Source organism: Dipodomys spectabilis, unplaced genomic scaffold (assembly GCF_019054845.1).
Source record: "Dipodomys spectabilis isolate Male_0828 unplaced genomic scaffold, ASM1905484v1 ptg000017l, whole genome shotgun sequence".
NCBI classification, from domain to species: Eukaryota; Metazoa; Chordata; class Mammalia; order Rodentia; family Heteromyidae; genus Dipodomys; species Dipodomys spectabilis.
Genome location: NW_024870694.1, coordinates 9,757,040 through 9,778,337, shown reverse-complemented (window position 1 = coordinate 9,778,337; position 21,298 = coordinate 9,757,040). Strand labels below are relative to the sequence as shown.

General features: G+C 48.0%; 2 protein-coding genes across 3 annotated transcripts in view; one reads left to right on the top strand and one right to left on the bottom strand.

The window, feature by feature from the left end:
- Muc4 (mucin 4, cell surface associated) overlaps positions 1–4,286 on the top strand; it is a 57,548-nt gene extending 53,262 nt beyond the window's left edge. The window contains exons 26-29 of the mRNA XM_042670275.1: positions 1,251–1,315; positions 1,408–1,640; positions 3,320–3,482; positions 4,091–4,286. Of these exons, the coding sequence (XP_042526209.1) occupies positions 1,251–1,315; positions 1,408–1,640; positions 3,320–3,482; positions 4,091–4,286 (657 nt within the window). The remainder of the gene's footprint in view (positions 1–1,250; positions 1,316–1,407; positions 1,641–3,319; positions 3,483–4,090) is intronic.
- Positions 4,287–9,144: 4,858 nt separating this feature from the next.
- Positions 9,145–21,101, bottom strand: Muc20 (mucin 20, cell surface associated). Of its 2 annotated transcripts, XM_042669615.1 has the most exons (5): positions 20,942–21,101; positions 15,297–16,755; positions 14,557–15,233; positions 12,336–12,427; positions 9,145–9,498 (listed from the first exon to the last, which is right to left on the bottom strand). In XM_042669615.1, exons 1-5 carry the CDS (start codon positions 21,015–21,017, stop codon positions 9,430–9,432), a joined length of 2,373 nt encoding a protein of 790 aa, XP_042525549.1. In that variant the 5' UTR covers positions 21,018–21,101; the 3' UTR covers positions 9,145–9,429. The 2 variants fall into 2 exon arrangements, with proteins under 2 accessions (XP_042525549.1, XP_042525539.1); XM_042669605.1 differs by having other exon boundaries at positions 14,557–16,755.
- Between the last annotated feature and the right edge of the window lie 197 nt (positions 21,102–21,298).

Below are 21,298 nucleotides of genomic sequence, written 5' to 3'. Positions count from 1 at the left end.
GGTATTGTATGGACTCTTCCAGATACACTGGGGCATTTCATCTCCACCCTGACTTTCTAGAGGGAACAGGCGCTCTGTCCTCTTGGCTGCCATACCCTTGCCCACACGTCAGTCACCACTAAAGCAACCTGGTGATTGAGTGGCTGAGCCTCTACACTCCTATCCATGAGGATTCAAATCTCTGCCCTTCTGCTTACTTGAGCAGGTGTAATCATTACATAACTAGCTTAGCACTTGTTTATTGGCATCTATTTAGTTGTATATTAAATATATAAAATGTGAGATTGTATTAATTATATATTACATATTAGATTGGCACATATTAAATAGTAGTAAAGGGGTTCATCACGACACTTCCATGCATGCCAAAAATGTAACTCAGTCATAGTAGACATATTTTGCTAGACATATTTTGCTACTTAGTGACTGATGTATTAAAAGGGATGAGAGTGGTGCCTATGTCTCTGGGTTGTTGAGATTTAGATGAGATTGTGTAGAGATGGGTGCTCGTGGTTTACACCTTGTAATCCTAGCCACTCACAAGGCTAAGATCTGAGGATCGCTGTTGGAGGACAGTTTAGGCGGAAAAGTCCATGGGACTCTTACTCCAATTAACCACCACAGTCAAAGAATGGCTTAAGTGGTAGAGCATCAGCCTTGAACAGAAGCCAAACGAGAGTGAGAAGTCCTGAGTTCAAGCCCCACTACTAGCACACACCCAAAAATGAAAATATGCCTAACACATGCAGCACAAAACACCAAGCATTTACAAACTGTTGATACTCTTACTAACACTACTACTATACCCCAAACGGTAACACCTGCTGACATTTGTCCATTGCAACTGATGACAAGGACCGTGAGTATAAGTAGTTCCTCATTCCGCTTGACATCACTGGCTCCTGGTCATCCCTGGACCTAGCTAAGCAACTCATGGGTCTACATGGTGGAGGGAATGAGTTGGGACAGAGGCCAAGTACAGATCATACATTTCAGACTCTCCCTGTAATACGAGGCAGAGGATGGAGAAAGAAGGTAAATTCCACTCATCAATGAGGATTTAGCAAGACCCAGGCCAGCCACTAGCCTAGGAAGCAGTTGGGGATGACAAGATGGTGAGAAATATCTTGGTGTGTCCTGTATTCATGTTCAAAGGTGAAACCAGGCAGGGGTAACTGAGCACATTATAGTGGGAGGGGTCTCCTCTCTAGTCACAACCCCACTTCCCATTCCATGATCCTCTGTCTCAGGTGGCATACAGACTGGAGACCCTGGAAGTGCAGACCTTTCTCCGGAACAGCCAAGTACAACCAATGTAAGTGAGATTGTCCCTGTGCCCCCCCCCCCCCCATCTCCATATCTTCTCCCCCTGCTCCTTAACCCTTTGCTGTCCTCTACCCATCACAGTTCTCAATCAATACTGACCCCAGGACACACAATTCAACACTGGTTAGTCACCTCCAAGTTCCAGTACCGCCCTAGAGGCCCCGTCATCCACTTTCTGAACAACCAGCTTCGGGAGGCCATAGTAGAGGCCTTCCTCCAGGCTCCGAGAGGGAGGCAGAAGAGGAACGGGGAGCCCAAGAACAATGTGTACTTCTACCCCATCTCAAAGGGAGATATACGCGAGGGAATGGCTGGTGAGTCACTATCTTAGTGACAATATGGGACAGCAGCGGGGAGGAGGGACATAAGAGGGAGCCTATCACAGATCTTCAGGCCACACAAAAACCTATAGTAAAAGTGGACTAGGGAGTTCCACACACAAATAAGAAGCACATTGATTTAGTTTTGTTGCTTGTAATCTGATAACATTGTAAGCATCCCCTTTTTAGATTCAGAGCTGGGAGTGGCCAAAATACTCCCGATGCATCAGTAGGTTTCCTTTCACACAGCAGTTACTCCAAGCCTTGCTGCCCGTGGCAGCACTTTCCTCTCATTTAATAAAATTGCTCACAGTTTTCATTCTTCTTTTGGTGGAACTGGGGCTTGAACTTAAGGCCTCACAGGCACTCTGCCACTTGAGCCACATCCCTTTGGCTTTTTAGTTTTGTCTTTCAGATAGTGTCTAACACTTTTGCCCAAGTTGATTTTGAACTACTATCCACCTGTTTCTACTTTTCTAGTGGCTGGGATTACAGGCGTGCAGCATTATACCCAACCACTCACAGTTTTCTTAAGCTGCCATTGTACATAAATACATGCAAGGACCTGTCCTTCACCTTTGCCCTCTAGCCAGAGGATCATAAGTGAACAAAAAGGGGGAGAATAATGTATAATCCCAATCCTGAGATAATACTACTTTGTACACATTCTTCTGAGCTCTCTGCTGGAACTTTAAGGCCTTCACATATTAATTCTTATGAAGCCTTCAATTTATACTTAATGTTTGATAGCTTCCTCATTAAATAATTGTGAGTACATTTGATTTAGTGTTTTGGGCTTTTTTGAAGCTGGGGATGGGAGGAAGTACCGGGGTTTGAACTCTGGAACTGTGTTTCCATAGGCTGGTGCTCTACCACTACAGCCACAGTCCCAGTCTTGTTTGCTTTAGTTACTTCTCAGATAGGGTCTTGTATTATTGTCTGAGGTCAGCTCAGAAACAATGATCTTCTTCTCTGTTCCTTTTATCTATGCACAGTAAGTACTGTGCTGGGCTTGTTAGTTAAGATGGGGGTAGTCTCACTAACTTTTTACCTGGGCTGGCCCCAAACCTCATTTCCCTTGATCCCTGCCTCCTGAGTAGCTGTGATTATAACCACAAGTCACCACACTCCACTCAAATATAGTGTTTTATAGTATTGTTAAACATATTGTGGTAACAGTAATTCCCTAATGAGTGCTATGTGTCAGGCAGCCTATGTAGTATTTCATTTAAATCTCATATTATTACAATTTGTTTTTAAAGATAAGGAAACTGAGGTTCAGTTAGGAAATCTCCCCACATCATACAATTAGTAGTTGAATTTGAATTTCAACTGAGGTCTGGTAACTTCAAAGCTTATACTAACACATTTTCCTACCTTAGAATTGTCACTCTTTAGATAAGGATCTACAGTAACTCCTCCTGTTGATACTGGCAACCATGTGTCTCTGGATATCGATATACCTGTAGATATATCCATATATATACTTACATACTCATACATATACACAAACATACATACACACACACATACACACATACATACATACATACATACACACACACACACACGCTATTCCAAAACAAACCCCTGAAAATGGAATTCTAGTCTGGAGGGGGTGAGTTTCTCTTTAACTGGTTGCCTTCTATGTGAATCTATGTCCTGCCCACCAGTGAACCTGAGCACGCTGGAGACTTACTTTAAATGTGACGGCTACAAGGGCTACCGCCTGGCCTACGACCCACAGAGTGGCTTCACCTGCGTGTCCCCATGTAGCGAGAACTACTGTCACCACGGAGGCCAGTGCCAGCACCTGCCGGATGGGCCCCGCTGCAGGTGCGTAGGGCCTGGGGCAGGGGGTGGAGGGCAGGGCTGGAGCAAGACCCTGCAGGGGGCTCGGGAATGCTAAGGAACCAGCCCCAGGTACCCAGGCAGCAGAGTCACAGGGGTCCGCCGCTGTCCTGGTGAGAGGAACCCGCCCGCTGGTGCTGGGGGCCAGCCTGGCCCTCCACAGAGCATTCTACAGGGGAGCCCCGAAACCGCTGCCTGTTTCCTCCCACACCCCTGTATTAGCCGCCGGGTGACTCCGTGAGGGCAGGCTGTGGGGCTGCGACGCCACCCGGACCTGTCTCCCGAGGCCCCTGATCGTCCGTAGCTCCGAAAGCGGACCGAGGAGAGAGCGGGAGCAGGAGGGGAAGGGCGAAGGCCGGCGGCTGTGGGGCGGAGCCAAGGGCGGAGCCTGGGCGGGGACTGCGGCCGCGCAGGCGCACAGCGCCCCGCCCGTCCCGCTCCCGGGCCGGAGGCTGTCCTCCCGGGCCTTGGTGTGGGGCGGTCCCTCTCCCCTCGCGGGGGTGGGGGGAGACCCCGCCGGCGCCGGCCCCGGCCCCGGCCCCGGCCCCGGCCGCCCAGGCGTGCCGCTGACCGCCCCCTCTCTCCGTCCGCAGCTGCTTGTCCTTCGCCATCTACACGTCGTGGGGCGAGCGCTGCGAGCGCCTCAGCGTGAAGCTCGGCGCCTTCCTCGGGATCCTCTTCGGGGCCCTGGGCGCCCTCTTGCTGCTGGGCATCGCGGTGTTGGTGGGCCTGCGCGTCTGCGGCCGCTTCCGGGCCAAGAACTCGTACCCCCTGTTCCCCGAGTCCTGAGCGCCGCACCCCGCCGCGCGGCCTCGGACCCGGCACCCGCCGCCGCCGGCACGCGGCGGGCGGCCCTGCGTGGGGAGGGTGCCCTCGAGGGCAGCGGGAACCCAGGCCGGACGCCCAGCTGCTCCGGAAGGGGCCTGCGGACCCAAGACGCTCGTGGGTGGATGGGGGCTCTACGCATGCGCTCCGGAGGACCCGAGCCGGACCCAGCGCTGACCACACCCACACACGCTGCAGAATTGTTAACAGACGGGGTGGCTGGCTCTACCTTCACCAAAATGCTTTGCACAGGAGACCATCTTGTTTACTTCTGATTATAAAGTCTATTTAAGTAAAAATCTCCCCCTCTCTCTTTTTCTCTGTGTTCAAATCCTGCATTCAATTTTCCTCTGGTGGCTCAAGGGCTAGGCACAGGGCTCACCCTCAGGAGGTTGTGGATTCGGGGAGCAAGGTGGCCCCGACCCAAGTTTATCTTGGCCCTTAGTTACTCCATGTTGGGAAGCCCTGATCTGGATCCTTGCTTTGCTCTTTGCACATCACTTTCCTTCCCAAACCCAACCCAGGCTGTGATGCTTTCAAGTGTGATTTGTTCCCCAGAGGTTTGTGTGTCTTAGTCCTCAGTGCGGCCATGCACAGGTGCTGGGAGGGTACCACTCAGAAGGGATTGATGTATCTCTCCACTGGCCCCCACTTAGTTCCCTCGGGACTGAATTTTTATAAAGTAAAAATGTTTATAGAGGCTGGGAAGGTGGCTCAGTGGTAGAGCGCTTGCCTTGCATGCCTGAGGCCCTGGGTTCGATTCCCCAGCACCACATAAGCAAAAAGAAAAAAGCTGGAAGTGGCGCTGTGGCTCAAGTGGTAGAGCGCTAGCCTTGAGCTGAAGAGCTGAGAGACAGCGCCCAGGCCCAGAGTTCAGGCCCCACGACCGGACCCTCCCCCCAAAAAACCCAAAAACCTTTACAGTCGCATACATACAGTCGCAGCATAAGGCTGCCCAACTTCAGACTTAAAGCTTCCAAAATTAGGAACTGAAAAACATCTCTTACTCTCCATACTTGCTCCAGTATGGATATTAGCATTTCCATAAATCTCTACCTATTTGACACACAAAAAGTAATACCCCACTATACTGATTTATACTTTACTAGCAAAGTCAAGCTTTCTTTTTCATGGGGAGTGGTATTGAAATTCTTTCTTCCACATCTTTATTCGCATATTCTAATGTTCAAAGTGTAGAGTTTCGTTGTGATATTGCCATGAATATACTTTGTATTATTATTCTTTTCTCATCCTACTATATTGCTTCTCTTGTGAATCATCTGTCTTTGTCTACTTGTGGTTGTTCTTTTATTGCTCTCTAGGAGCTTTATATGGTAAGGACAGTCTGTTTTTGTTCTTTGTAGTGTAAATTGGTTTGGTTTGGGTTTTACTTTTTTTCTTTTTTTTTTTTTTTTTTTTTTTTGTCGGTCATGGGACTTGAATTCTGAGCCTGCATGCTGTCCTTCAGCTCTTTACTTCAAGGCTACCACTTGAGCCACAGCACTACTTTGGCTTTTTCTGTTTACGTGGAGCTAAGGAATCAAACCCAGGGCCTCATGCATGTGAGGCAAGCACTCTACCACTGAGCTACCTTCCCAGCCTTTTTGTTTGTTTTTTATTTGGTCTGTCATGGAGCTTGAACTCTGGGCCTGGGCACTCTCCCTCAGCTCTTCTGCTCAAGGCAAGTGCTTCTACCATTTGAGCCACAGCCCACTATTGGTTTTCTGATGGTTAATTGGAAATAAGAGTCTCACAGACAGACATTCCTGCCCCAGCTGGCTTTGAACTGTGATCCTCAGATCTCAACCTCCTGAGTAGCTAGGATTACAGGCGTGAGCCACCAGCACCGAGCTAAATTGGTGGAGTGTTATTTCTGTTAATGTCTAATATCCCTACTAACTTCCCTTTCTGTAGGAAGAGACATTTTTTGACTCTCTGTAGTACATAGCACAGTCTCTCTTTAGTTGTAGACAATCAATTACTATGCCAGACAGAATGAATTATTTCCATTTAATCTACTTTTTTTTTTTTTTGCCAGTCCTGGGGCCTAAACTGAGGACCTGGGCACTGTCCCTGAGATTCTTTTGCTCAAGGCTAGCACTCAACCACTTGAGCCACAGTGGCACTTCTGGCTTTTTCTGTGTGTGTGGTACTGAAGAATCGAACCCAGGCTTCATGCATGCTAGGCAAGCACTCTACCACTGAACCACATTCCCAGCCCTCATTCAATTTACTTTTCAAAACGGATTCTGCCCCACTCTGAAAAAAACGGAGGTCAAATATACACTTTCCCTGTATTCAGAGCACTGTCAAATGGTATTGTTTTCAACATTTATTTAACAAATATTTATGGAGCATCTTGTTTTGTTGGTCTGGTGCTGGGGGTGGAACCCAGGTCAGCACACAGGCTGAGCACATGCTCTACACTGAACAACACCCCCAGTCCATGGAGCATTTCTGCTAGTAGGCACTACAATCACTACAATGAGCCAAGTCTTTCTGTGTCAGCATTAAAGGGGACACAACAAATAAAACGATACATTATGTGTGATATTAGGTTGCAGCCAGCGCTATCAGGAAAGTGAATTGATTTCTATAAGGGTGGTCAGGGTGGTATGCACTGAGGTGAAGAGGGAGGAGTTTGCTGAATGCAGATCTGGAGGAGGAGCTTTCTAAGCAGACTGAGCATTGCCTACCAAGCTTCTAAGACAGGAGTAGGCCAAATGCATTCAAGAAACAAAAGAGTCATCGTGATTTGTTAAAGAGGTGAATGGGGGATTCTGATCACACCCAACTGGTTGTTGCCAGAACTCTGCTTTTCCTCTGAATGGATTAGGAGGGTTTGGCCCAAAGGAATGGGAAGGTCCTCCATGTTTTAACAAGTCATCTTGGATTTGTATCTTGGGACAAGACTGGGGTTCAGAGCACAAGGAGCCCAGTCATCCAGGGAGATTAGAGAAATCCAGGGGAGAGCACCTGGCCCCTGGGCCACCTGGGAGGTGACAGTGGAGATGGTGAAGCAGGGTCAGGGGCTGGGCATTGTTTGAGACAGTGGAGACGACAGAATTTCCTGGTGGGAAATGTGAGGAAACAAAGAATAGCTCCAAGGATTTTTGGCCTATATGACAGAAGGATAAGTGAAGATACTGCAGGAGGGTGTGTTTGGGGGAAAAGATCAGAACTTTCATTTCAGAAATGCTGAATGTGGGCTGGGAAGGTGGCTCAGTGGTAGAGCGCTTGCCTTGCATGCTTGAGGCCCTGGGTTCGATTCCTCAGCACCACATAAGCAACAAGAAAAAAAAAAAGCTGGAAGTGACGCTGTGGCTCAAGTGGTAGAGCGCTAGCCTTGACCTGAAGAGCTGAGGGAGAGCGCCCAGGCCCAGAGTTCAGGCCCACAACTGGACCCCCCAGAAATGCTGAATGTGAGGTCTCTCTTTCACATTAGTGTGGCTCAGTTGAGTAAGCAACTGAGTGTGCATGTTAATAACAGTTGTGTAAAACGGGTAAGATTTCAGGCTATTTTCTCTCTCTTCCCCTCACCTTTCTATTTCTATTTTTGCTTTTCAATTTTGGGTTTTTATTCCCAATTTTTGAAAGCAAAAGCAGGTTTTTTACCATACAAAAACAAGCCGGGTGCCGGTGGCTCATGCCTGGAATCCTAGCTACTCAGGAGGCTGAGATATGAGGATCATGGTTCAAAGCCAGCCTGGGCAGGAAAGTCCATGAGACGCTTATCTCCAGTAAACCACTAGAAAACCAGAAGTGGCACTGTAGCTCAAGTGGTAGAGCGCTAGCCTTGAGCTGAAGAGCGCAGGGACAGCACCCAAGCCCAGAGTTCAAGCCCCACGACTGGCCAAAAAAAACCCACCCAGGTGTCGGTGGCTCATGCCTATAATCCTAGTTACTTAGGAAGCTGAGATCTAAGGATCGTGGTTCAAAGCCAGCCCAAGCGGGAAAGTCTGTGAGACTCTTATCTCCAATCAACCACCAGAAAACCCGAAGTGGTGCAGTGGTAGAGTGCTAGACTTGAGCTGAAGAGCTGAGGGACAGCACCAAGGCCCAGAGTTAAAAAAAAAAAAAAAAAAAAAACAAGCCCAAGACACCATGCTTAAAAAATAATAGCATGTGAGTATGGATTATGGAAGAAATAATGCAGTGTTATAGAGTTTCTTTTTTTTTTTTTTTTGTTGGTCGTGGGACCTGAACTCTGGGCCTGGGCGCTATCCCTCAGCTCTTCAGCTCAAGGCTAATACTCTACCATTTGAGCCACAGCACCACTTCCGGCTATTTTCTGCTTATGTGGTGCTGAGGAATCGAACCCAGGGCCTCATGCATGCAAGGCAAGCACTCTACCACTGAGCTACCTTCCCAGCCCCAGAGTTTCTTTTAAATCTATTTGAATCTAGAATTTGAAGTTTAAGTCAATTCAACATTCTCTGTGATCTTGCCACATAACAGGGTCTCTGAGATGTTTGAAATCTGAGATAAACAAATATGGTCCCTGCCCTGAAGGAGCTTGCTGAAGCTGGCAGGTGTCCCCCAAAGGTCCAGGTGGTAAAGGCTTGGCCCTCCCAGTGGCACTGTTGGGAGGTGGTGGGGCCTGGAGGAGGTGGAGCCTAGTGGGAAGTCTTGAGGTCATTGGCATACCATTAAAGAGGATTGTGGCACCCCAAAGCAAGAGATCTACCTGATCTTGTATTCATAACTCCTATAAGATGAAATAACCCTTTTCTCTTTAAAAATGTCAAAAGTATACAGTCATATGGAAAACCTCTGGATCACGCGGAGTGTAATTTTAGTGCATAACACAAGTACACAGGTAGGTGATCATGTCTCTCTTTACTGAAACATCCAAACACCAGAAGAAGTGAAGGACACCTCTGGAAACAGGGTAGCCCCCTCCCAACACACATACAATCAGATATAAGTGAGCCAGGGATCAGTGGCCACATCTGGAGTAAGGGGCTTGGGCCAGCTGAGCTTCATGGGAAATTCTAGATCCATCTCAGTACAGTAATGTGGCTTCTGCCTATTGGAAGGAGCCCAGACCATGGGCAACACTGACCTTCTTAGGCACATGGTTGTACTTGGCTGCAGCTGGTATTCTTTAGCTCCTCTTGACACGCAGTAAAGAGAATTGGACAAGCAGCTTGTGGGCTAGCAATTCACAGTGGAGCTGTGAGGAGAGCAACCAGAGCTATGGACAACCTATCTGGCCCTGAGCTCACCATAGGCCAAGGACAGGGAGGGACAATGGAAGAGATCGTCAACAATACTTCCGATCCCCCAAGTGACAAACATGGATGAGGGGCTTCACACACATTATGAAGCAACTTTGTAAGGCAGGTGTTACTATTTTATAAAGAATGACAATGACTCAAGTGGTAGAGCACTTTGTCTTGAGCAAAAGAAACTCAGGAACAGTGCCCAGGCCCTCCCTGAGTTGAACTCCCAGGGTTGGCACATAAGAAGTAGGAAGAGGAGGAAAAAGAGCAGGAGAAGGAGGAGGAGAAAGAGGAGGAGGAGGAGGAGGAGGAAGAGGAGGAGGCAGCAGACTAACTCACCCGGTCACACAGGTAGACCTAGAATTCGCACTCAGTTCTAACAAGCCTCAAAGCTCACTATCTGTCTGACCTGAGTCCCACATCCTTGGTTGGACCTCCAAAGAACCAATGCCCAGCTCCACATAGTCCAGCCCCTGTAGCTCAATGGCCAGAACTGCTCCTGATCTCCATAATTGCTTCCTAGTCTCTGAAATCCTTTCCAGTGTGAGGACTCCAGTCTACCCTCATGACTTCTCTCTCTCACGTGGACTCATGCTTGCCACTTTGACTTTCCTGGACGAAGGTGTTTATCATTTGCTTGGCGGTTCCACATATAACCTCTGTGTATTGCTTAGGGCCAGCCTTGGCAGCCCACTCTGCCACCAAGAGAACTCAAGGACTTGGCCATTCCCTCCTCTATCCTCTGGCAGCCATGAGTACAGAGCTAAGCTCAACCTCTTGGATATTTCTAGTCAGAATTTGGACTCTGGAGCAGGTAACCCAGGGCTAACGAGGCACAATGCCCAATGGCTGTGGCAGCATCTGAGAGTGTCTATGTCCCAGCAATCTTCCTCCTGCATGCTTCACACCTGTTTCTCTGAGCTTCCTCTGATTATGTACACCTGAAATCCTGGCAACAGATCCTCCTTTGACTTATGCCAAACAGTGATTTTCTTTTTCCTGTAATACAATGAGGGGTCTTACTTACAATGGATATCTTTTTGTTGTTGTTGGTGTGGGGCTTGAACTCAGGCACTGTCCCTGAGCTCTTCGGCTTAAGGCTAGGAGGTCTACCACTTGAGCCACAGACACACTTTTGGTGTTTTGGTGATTAATTGGAGTTAAGATCTCACAGACTTTCCTGCCTGGGCTGGCTTTGAACTATGAGCCTCATATCTCAGCCTCCTGTGTAGCTAGAATTATAGGCATGAGCCACCAGCACCTGGCTATAATGGATATCTTTTGGGGGCAGTCCTGGGGTTTTGAACTCAAGTTCCCATGCTTGATAGGCAGGCATTCTACGTCTCAAGCCAACAACTCTAGCCCTTTTTACGTGTAGTGTTTATTTGTTTGCTTGCTTGCTTGTTGTCAAGTACGTTTTTGCTCCAGCCTTGCCTCCACCTCCTATATCACTGGAATTGCAGGCATATGCCACCACTGCCTAGCTCACTTGTTGAGATAGGTTTGCTAACTTTTTACCCAGGCTGCTTTCAAACCACAATCCTCTTGAGTAGCTGGGATTACAGGTGTGAGCCACTGCACCTGGCTGCAATGAATATCTTCTGTTTCCAAATGGCAAGTATCTCACCTGCCTAGCCTGGAAATAGTCTTTAACCTTTGGCATGAGACCCCCAGATAGTACTTGTACACAATCTGTTTTTAGAAAGGAAACCACATCTGGACTGCTAGGCCGGGCCCCCCACTGACTGTGAAAGGTGCTAGATGTAAACTTGAAGTATTATTGGGGCCATTGCTGAAGGGATAGTTTACTTTAGACTGTGCATTGGGTCTGCTCTCAGTGACACACAGTTGGCAGAGCTTGGGCACTCCCTGCCCACTCATACTCCATCTCTCTCTCTCTCTCTCTTGGTCAGTCATAGGGCTTGAACTCTGGGCCTGTCCCTCATCTCTTCAGTTCAAGACAAAGTACTCTACCACTTGAGCCACAGTACCACTTGTGGTTTTCTGGTGGTTAATTGGAGATAAGCGTCTCACGGACTTTGTTGCCTGGGCTGGCTTTGAACCATGATCCTCAGATCTCAGCCTCCTTTGTAGCTAAAATTATAGGCGTGAGCCACCGGCGCCCAGCTCCATCTCTTACTTTGTGAAATCTGCACTCAGCTGATCTTGACTGACTTTCTATCACCATCACACCATCTCCAATGCCCTGAGTCTAGAATTTCACCACTGCCCATAAATCTGAGTTTGAGAATTTCCCCAAAATTGTTAATCAACTATATCCCAGCCACAGCACAGAGCTGTGGGTTTTGTTTTGTTTCTACCTGGAGCCTGATCTTCCCTGTCTCAGCCCAGCTGACCAGGCTGCCAGTCTCAGGAGCTTGCTGCAGGCCTTCTCTGGATGATATGCATAACTATAGGGAATAAAGTATCCAGGGAACCTAGGGCTGTCAAAGCCACCCTTCCATACATACAGAGAAGACCATAAAGAATGAAGGGAGCCGAATTGAAAGAGAATGAGAAAACCCCCATGAGCTGCTGGATCCAGCCATAACTGAAGCTGAAAGCCAGACCCTGCCTTTTCCATGTAAACTACTCTGATTGATTTTTGCCACTTGCAACCAAGTCTTGCTTACCTTCTGGTCAATATCATTGACTCCTTGGGGGTTAGAATGCCTATATTTCCTAAGACCTTAAAACTGGAGGGGAATGTTCATTATTGTTGCTGACCGTGGTCCCCGAGAACCTCCCACTTTCGTCCTCCCTGGCTTGGAAAGGGTCCCCTGCTCACCTGTTCCATCAGCTTCTCTGCCACGCCGGGCTCAGTGAGGTCTTCTGGGGAGGCCACGCCCAGTCGCACAAGGAGGAAGCCTCCATCTCCACCTGCAAGTTGAGAACAGAGGATGGAAATATGTTTGAGTCAGTTCTAGCCTCAGCCCCCTCCACACACTGTGTGCACTCCCATGTGTAAACGTGCCTCTGTTCACACCAGATGTTACTTTTGTTCACCTGGAGGAGAACAGAGGATTCCTTTCCAACCTCCCAACCACAGTGAAAGACAGGAAGTGTAAGGAATAGAAAATGGAAGTGCATCTAGAATGTTCTTAAAGGGGCTGGGAAGGTGGCTCGTAGAGCACTTGCCTTGCATGCCTGAGGCCCTGGATTTGATTCCTCAGCACCACATAAGCAAAAAGAAAAAAGCAGGAAGTGGCACTGTGGTTCAAGTGGTAGAGCGCTAGCCTTGAGCTGAAGAGCTGAGGGACAGCGCCCAGGCCCAGAGTTCAGGCCCCACGACCGGACCCCCCCCCCAAAAAAAAAACAAAGAATAGAATGTTCTTAAAATCTGGAGGTCCTAGAGTGTTGGGTAGAGGTTGGCTCCCTGTAGGAATGCCCCAAGTTCTATGTTGGTAGTAGGTGAAGAGATAAAATTCAGCCTTCCTAGTTTACCAGCTTTTCCAGAAGCTTCTTTTGTTGAGCCCTAATCCGCCAACCTTTAACTGCCACTTTATAGTTGCTTTGTTCTATTACAAACTATGAGAATTGCTCTCATAATTGCACTTCTAGAACTTTACCCTACAAAAAGTAGCACACACACACGAGAAGAGCACTATTTACTGCAGTGCTTGTTGTTAAAAAAACAAATACTACTCAGATACTACTCAGGAGGCTGAGATCTAAGGCTTGAGGTTTGAACCCAGCCCAAGAAAACAAATTTGCAAAACACTTTATCTGAAATTGATTGCAGAAAGCCGGAAATGGAGGCATGGCTCAAGTCACAGAGGAGCCATCCGCAAGTGAAAAAGTTGAGAAAGAGAATAGGACTTGAGTTCCCACCCAAGTAGCTGCATGGGGGAAAAAAATACCAGAAACAACCTGTAGTCCACCTAAATAGGAATGGGGAATTTCTCATCAGTGAGGGTAAATGTTTAGTTTTGTAAGATCAGTTATCTATAGTGCCTATAGATAACAATACTGCATGTGTGCTTAAAAATCCAGGAAGAGATGCTGGGTGTCAGTGGCTCACATTTGGAATCCTAGCTACTTGGGAGACTGAAATCTGAAGATTGGTAGGAAAGTCCCTGACTCTTAGCTCTAATGAAGCACCAAAAATGCCAGAAGTGGAGCAAGCTGTGACTCAAGTGGTAGAGCATTATCCTTGAACGAAAAAGCTAAGGGAGGAGCTGGGAAGGTGGCTCAGTGGTAGAGAGCCTGAGACCCTGGATTCGATTCCTCAGCACCACATAAGAAAAAAAAATCCGAAAGTGGTGCTGTGGCTCAAGTGGTAGAGTGCTAGCCTTGAGCTGAAGAGCTGAGAGACAGCACCCAGGCCCAGAGTTCAGGCCCCATGACCGGACCCAAAAAAACAAAAAAAAAAGAAAAAGAAAAAGCTAAGGGACATAATGCCCAGGCTCTAAGTTCAAGCCCCAATACTAGCAAAAAGGATCTACCAGGAGGGTACATTCCAGGGTAAGTGTTCTTAGTACAATAAAAAAATAAATAAAATGCCAAGCAAATAAAATCAGAGGGGAAAAGTCACAAATATGAACTTAAAATTCAATGAAATGAATAAAAACCTTTCCTTTCCTTCCCCCTGCAACTGATATCCAGAGGAGTGTAGTTCAAAGCCAGACTGGACTAAATAACTAGCAAAAGCCATACTGGAGGTATGGCTCCAGTAGTAGAGCACCAGTCAAGCAAACAAGCTGAGAAAGCAAAGAACCACAAGTTTGATCCCTGGTGGGGGTGGGGGAGGAAAGAAAAGAAAAGAAAAAGAGAAAAAAATCACCTTGGGAGGTCATGCCATTGAGCAATGTCTATTAGGCTTCCACTGGCTTGGACGAAAGTGACACGTGTGACGTGTGGGTTGTGGTAAGGGTGACCCAGATTACTTTTCAGACACTAGAAGGCCATGTTTGCTGAAATCACTGATTCTTCACTTGGATCTGCAGATGTCTGATGAATGACTAAAACAGAGCGAAATACCCAAAGATCAGACACGGGGAATCATTTACCTGCCGTAACTCCTATGGTCTGCCTTGACCAAAAAGTGGCAGGTGTTGATGTCAGGGGCCTCGTTGGGGTCATTGGTGAGGCTGTGGTCTTGACAAAGGTGGTGAGTGTTTCTTGACTGCTGGTGGCTGTAATCAGGTGGTCAGAAGGGAGAGGGCTCCCACTGGCTGTAGTAGGATGGATAGAAGGGAGAAGGCTTCTGTGGGTGGGAAAGGACCCATTGGTTATACTGTCTGTGGTAGAAGACTCTGAGGGGCTGGAGTTCTGGATAGCAGTTGTGTCTGCGACAAATGAGCATGTTCCAGGTCCGCTGGGGTGTGGTGGGGTAATGGTGGGAGATATGGTATTTGTGAAATGAGTCTCCACCATTGCTACAGGGAAGCTTGTTGGGGTCTCCGTTGTCTGTGTTGCAGCAGAAAAACTTGTTGGGGTCTCCATGGTCTCTGCTGCAGGGGCAATGGTCAGGGTCCCCTCAAGTCCTAGTACAGAAGAAACAGTCCCGATCTCCTTGGTCTCTACTACAGGGTAAGTGCTCAGGGTCTCCGTGGGCTCTGTTACTGTGGATATGGTTGGGGTTTCCATGATCTCTGTTGTAGAAGAGAGAGTGGACTGGGTCCTCAAAGTCTCTGTGTCAGGGGAAATGGTCAGGGTTCCCAAAGTCTCCGCTGCAGGGGAAATGTGGGGGGTCTCCGTGGTTTCTGATGTGGAGGAGCTGACTTGGGTCTCTGCTTCAGGGGATGTAGCCAGAGTCCCCAAGGTCTCCACTGCAGGGGAATTGGTGGGGGTCTCCGTGGTTCCTGGTGTGGGGGATGTGGTGTGCGACTCCCGGCTGTCCACTTCTGATACACTGCCTGCTGTGATTATGGTCTTAGGAGTGGTGGCAGTGCTCGGGGTTTGGGCGTGGAAAGGATCCCAGCTTGGCACCAAGGACTCATGGAAGGCTCCCTCTGATGTCAGACTTGGTGTTTGGCTGCTGGCAGTTGTAGCTGGATGGACAGAAGGAAGAGAGCTGGTGCTGGCTGTAGCTGGATGGACAGAAGAAGGAGAGTTTCTGCTAGTGGGGAAGGCCTTGTTGGCTGCACTGGCTGTGCTCCACGTCTCTGAAGGGCTGGAGTCCTTGGTAGTGGCTTGGTCTGAAGGGCTGTAGACTGAAGCTGAGGAAACAGCAAAGGAAGGCCCCTTGGCCCCTGTTGATCCAGCCGCCTTGGAGACTGGAAGTGCTCCTGGGACCTCAGTGTGGCTTGATGTCTCAAAGGACAGCACCGACGTTTCTTCCAAAGGCTTCCTGGTGACTGTCACCCAAGTTCCCCTGGGGTTAGAGACCGTGGCTGCATCCAGGACAGCCGCTGCTGAGGTGCTGGCTGATGACAAGGCCTGGACAAAGGCTGTGGTGTTGGGGATGTATGGTTTTGCCTCGGGAGAGAGGGGCAAAGCTGGTGACTGTGTTGTGGACAAGGCCATCTCTCCCTCTGTGGGCCTGGGGCCTGTGTCTGAGGTCTCAGAGATGATAGCAGCTGTCTCTATTTTGGTGATGCTACAATTGCTAAACTCGATGTGGGTGATCCTGTAGGCAGCTAAGGCCTTGGCTTGAGTCAAGATCCCAGGTGCCAGATCCTGTGAAGGGCTGAGGACAGACACTGAGCTGTCAGAAGAGGAGCTGCTCTCTGAGGACAGGCTCTGAGCTTCTGTCGGTGTGTCTGCCCTTGTTGAGATGTCACCTTTGATCCAGTTTGCCTCTTCAGAGCTGTCAGAGCTACAAGGGTTAGCAAAGATGGCTTGCGTGGGATCTCTGTTTGTACCAGTCCCAGGGTGTGTTCCACGCCCTGTGGGGCTGCCACGTGGGTCCAGAGTCTCCTTAGAAGTGGTCATCACAGCCATAGTTGTAGGAGCCATAATCTTTGAGAGGGTCCTGTTCTGTTGTAGGGGTGAAATGGTGGGGGTCTCTTTGACCCCTGCTGAGGGGGAAATGGTCCTGGTCTCCATGCTCTTGGCTTCTGATCTATTATTTGTTGTGATTAAAGTCTTAGAAATGGTTGGAGAGCTCAGGGTTTGAGTTTGCAAAGAAACATAGCTCATGAAGAGCTCATGAAGGTCAGTGGTGCGGAAGGCTCTCTCTGAACTTGTCTGGAAACCTTGAGTCATGGCAGTCACTTCTGTATTATTTGTTGTCACCAAAGGGATTGATCCACGGGTGCTAGGGCCTGTGTTGGGTAAAGACAAACTTAATGAGCCAGTAGAGTGACCCTTGTATTTATGCCCTGAGCATTATGGGTAGGAGGGAGGGGAAAGTTCACTGTTAGGAAGAATACAGTCCTGGGTGTTAGCCATGGAGCTAGGGTTGCCCTGACTGGGGTCTTCTAAAACTTTGACAACCCACTTGAAACCAGATAGCCCCAGGATTTCAGAAAGAAAGAAGAAAGAAAGAAAGAAAGATCCAAGGGATGTAAGAATTGCAGAACAGAAAGCAGAACTATCAGAACTTTATGAAATGATTCTTGTCACTCTCAAGAAACTCTCCTCATATAATAAACACTTCCCATGGAAACATTTTTTTTAATTTAAGAAGATCTTTAGTTTCATCTTTATTATATTTTTCTTTTTTCTTTTTTTTCAGTCCTGGAGCTTGAGCTCAGGGCCTGGGCACTGTTCCTGACTGTGCTCAAGGCTAGCACTCTCTCACAAGCCACAGCACCACTTCCAGCTTTTTCTGTTTATGTGGTACTGAGGAATCGAACCCAGGGCTTCATGCATGCTAGGCAAGCACTCTACCACTAAGCCACATTTCCAGTCCCTATTATATTTTTTTCTTTTTGGCAGTACTAAGGTTTTAACTCAGGATCTTGTGCTTGCTCATGCTTTACCACTTGAGCCACAGCTCCAGTCCTTTTGGTTCTATTTTTAGGAGAGGGTCTTGTGTGTTTTTTTTTTGGGGGGGGGGTCCGGTTGTGGCGCCTAAACTCTGGGCCTGGGTGCTGTCCCTCAGCTCTTCAGCTCAAGGCTACCACTTGAGCCATAGTGCTGAGGTGTGCCAGATCTGGCAAGTAAAAACACAACATACTCAGTTAAATTTATATCTGTATTTCAGATATATGATACTTGATAATGAGATGGAATCATCTCATATATCAAGCACTGATTTTAGTAGGAGTGTTTCTCCTATAATATTTGAGACATATACAAAAAATATTATTACTCCAAATTGAAACTGAAGGGTATGCCTTGTGTTTTATCTGGGAGCCATGCTCGTAGAAGGAAAAGGGGGGGGTCAGGAAGTGGGGATGTGGATCAAGTGGTAGAACTCAGCCTTGAGTGGAAAAGCCAAGTGAAAGGACAAGGCCCTGCGCTCAAAGCCTTGAGGCTGGGAAGGTGGCTCAGTGGTAGAGTGCTTGCCTTGTATGCATGAAGCCCTGGGTTTGATTCTTCAGCACCTCATAAGCAGAAAAAGCTGGAAGTGTTGTTGTGGCCCAAGCCCTCACCTTGAGCTGAAATGCTGAGGGACAACGCCCAGGCTCAGAGTTCAGGCCCCAAGACCATAAAATAAAAATAAATAAATAAATAAAAAACAAACCAGGCATGGGTGGCTTTCGCCTGTAATCCTAGCTACTCAGGAGGCTAAGATCTGAGAATCATGGTTCATTTTCCAGCCCAGGCAGGAAAATCTGTGAGACTCTTATCTCCTCTTATCTCCAATTAACCACCAGAAAACTGGAAGTGGTGCTGTGGCTCAAGTAGTAGAGCGCTTACCTTGAGCTGAAGAGCTGAGTGAGGGACAGCACCCAACCCAGAGTTCAAGCCCCATGGCCGACAAAAAATAAAATAAAAATAAAAAGAGAAAAAGATCAAAATATGAACCATTTCCTTCCTTCCTCCCTCCCTCCCTCCCTCCCTCCTTCCTTTCTTTCTTTCTTTCTTTCTTTCTTTCCTTTCTTTCTTTCTTTGACATTCTGAGAGTTTAAAGTGGCCTTTGCTGACATCCACTGGTACCTCCATAGCCCAAGGACCCAAAAGAAGCCTAGGGTCTCCACCTAGGAGGTCAGAACAGGGCCCTAGGGCCCTAGTCATTCTTCTGTGGACCTCACCGAGTATATGAGCAGGAGACAAGAGACCAGGTGGCAGTCCCCCGTCTGCTGTCCACTCGTGTAGAGGACCCTCTTGATCTTTCCCAGCCTCCACATGTCACGTGGAGAGGCCAGTTAGAATACTCACCCTGCCAACACCATGAGAACCAAAGGAGGAACGGACTGAGACTGAACGCTGATATGCCGAAGCCTAGGAAGGTTATGTAGCATCTCCCCCACTGACTCCTCAAGTCAAGTTAGCACACTAACTACAGTAAGGCAATGGGCTTTGCAGGCACCCATGGGGTGAGCCAGGGGTCCATGTCCTCATTCCTGTCTGGTGTAGCACAATTATGCACACAGTTCTACAGGAGCTGCTTTCCCACTTCTAAACCTGAGCTGTTTCTCCAAGCTCCTAGTTCAAACCACCTCTCCCTCAGCTCCAGAACATTGCCGCTCCTGCTGGGATCCTACAAGCTGCCTGGAGAGAAGGTTGTGGACTTTGGGGCCGGATCTGTGTTCCCTCTCTGCTCCTTGCTCTGCTGCATACCAACTGGGTAACCTAACCAGGACTGCAAGCTGAATACTCTTGTTTGTAAAATGGAGCTCAGAGAACCTATTTCATGGAGACATTTGGATTAAATGAGCTGGAATGAAAAACACAACACGAGCCCAGTCCATTGTGAGTTCATGCAGGAGACGGCGTAGCCAGTGCTGGCTCTGTGAACAACTTACTTAATCTCCTAAACTCCAGCCTCTTTACTTTTAGAGGGGTGGAGGCGGCAATAAGATTAATATCTATCTTATAGGTAAGTATATATGCCTGGAGGCATAGGGCTGTAGTGAGGATTAAAAAGAGAATTTGGGGCTGGGAACGTGGCTTCGTTGTAGAGTGCTTGTGAGCATGGCATGAAGCCCTGGATTCCATTCCTCAGTACCACATACACAGAAAAAGCTGGAAGTGGAGCTGTGGCTCAAGTGGTAGAGTGGTAGCCTTGAGCAAAAGAAGTTCAGGGACAGTGCTCAGGCCCTGAGTTCATGCCCCAAGTCTGGCAAAAAAAAAAAAAAAAAGTCTGGTAGCTAGATGTGACTCTTGAAATCCTAGCTACTCAAGAGGCTGAGATTCTAACAGTCAAGGTTTAAAGCCAGGGCAAAAAAAATCCTAGAGACTTCATCTCCAATGAACAGGCAAAAAGCTAGGTTGGAGGTATGCCTCAAGTGGTAGAGAGCCAGTTGAGCAGGCAACTTGAGCAAGTACAAGGCCCTGAGTTCAAACCCTGGTACTGGCAGAAAATGAGAGAGATGGGGGATAGTTGAGAGAGAAATTGAGAGAAAGAGAGCTTGAAAGGGAGAATCTGTGGTGATATGTTATGGGGGTGGGATCACTGGGTGTACTCAATGTACCACTCTGGTGGTGAGCATGGGTAATGAGGAGGTGATATGTATGTGGTAGAGATGTGGATACTCCCTGTACACTCTGCTCCATTTTATCTGACTCTAAAATTAATCTTTAAAATAGTTTTTTAGCCAGGTACAGTGGCTCACGCCTGTAATTCCATCGACTCAGGTGGCAGAGATTAGAAAGATGGATGCTCAAGGCCAGTCTAGATTTAAAAAAAAATAGGGAGACATCTCAACTAACAAGCTGAGCCTAGTGAAGTACACCTGTCACCACCAGCTACTCAGGAAGTATAAATAGAAGGATTGATACCAAGGCTGGCCTGGGCATAATAACATGAGACCCTATTTGAAAAAAAGAGCTAAAGCCAAAATGGCTGAGGGCATGGCTCAAGTGGTAGAGGCCCTGTCTAGCAAGCATGAGGCCCAGAATTTAAACTCCAGCACTGTCAGAAAGAAAATTTGTGTGATGATAATGAGTTTGGCACAGTTGTTGTTAGTGACAGATTAAAGCCCTCCCTGTCTCTCTCATATTCTTCCCAGTCCAAAGAGTTTATAGAAGAATTCACACAAAAGCCATATTTGGAATGAAATCTGTGCTAGGCAAAGAAGCTGGAAGACTCAGAATCTTGTTATGCTGCATTCGTCAGCTGTAGGCAGAATTCTCACCAGCTACAACCTTCTTTAAGTCTTCTCACCCCACTTACACTGCCAGAGATAACAGTCATAGAGACTCTCAGAATTTGAGCTGCAGTGTCATGCATGCTGAAACTGGCACATACTACTAGTTGTATACTTATTCCCAATGATAATCCTACTTCACATTTAAACTGGGGTTAAATATGATCCATGAAAGAGCCTATCCTCACCCATGAAGGGTTGCCTATGCTAAATTCATACCCAGAGCTCTCCCAGAGAGAAAGCCTCTTACCTGCAGAGCTCTGTGAGCCCCCAGCCTCCCAGCAGAAGAAAAGAAGGAGCAGAGCCAGGCCCCAGACAGAGCCCATCCTAGCTGTGTACTTGGCCACCACTCACTGCCCAGCAGACCAGCTCTCTGCCTCTCACCACAACCTTTTCCTGGTTCCTCAACCCACGGAGGAGGGGCAGGCCATCTGCCCAGGTGTTGACTGCCTGGGTAGTTTCCAGGGTGCAGCCAAGTGAACACAAATGTACAGGGTGAGAGAGAGCAGGTCAAAGCTGTCCACAAACCAACCTTCCTGTGCCCCCTTGCTCAGTGATCTCTCCTCTGAAGGCTGATTTGAACCTCCAGAATCATTTCCATGTTGCT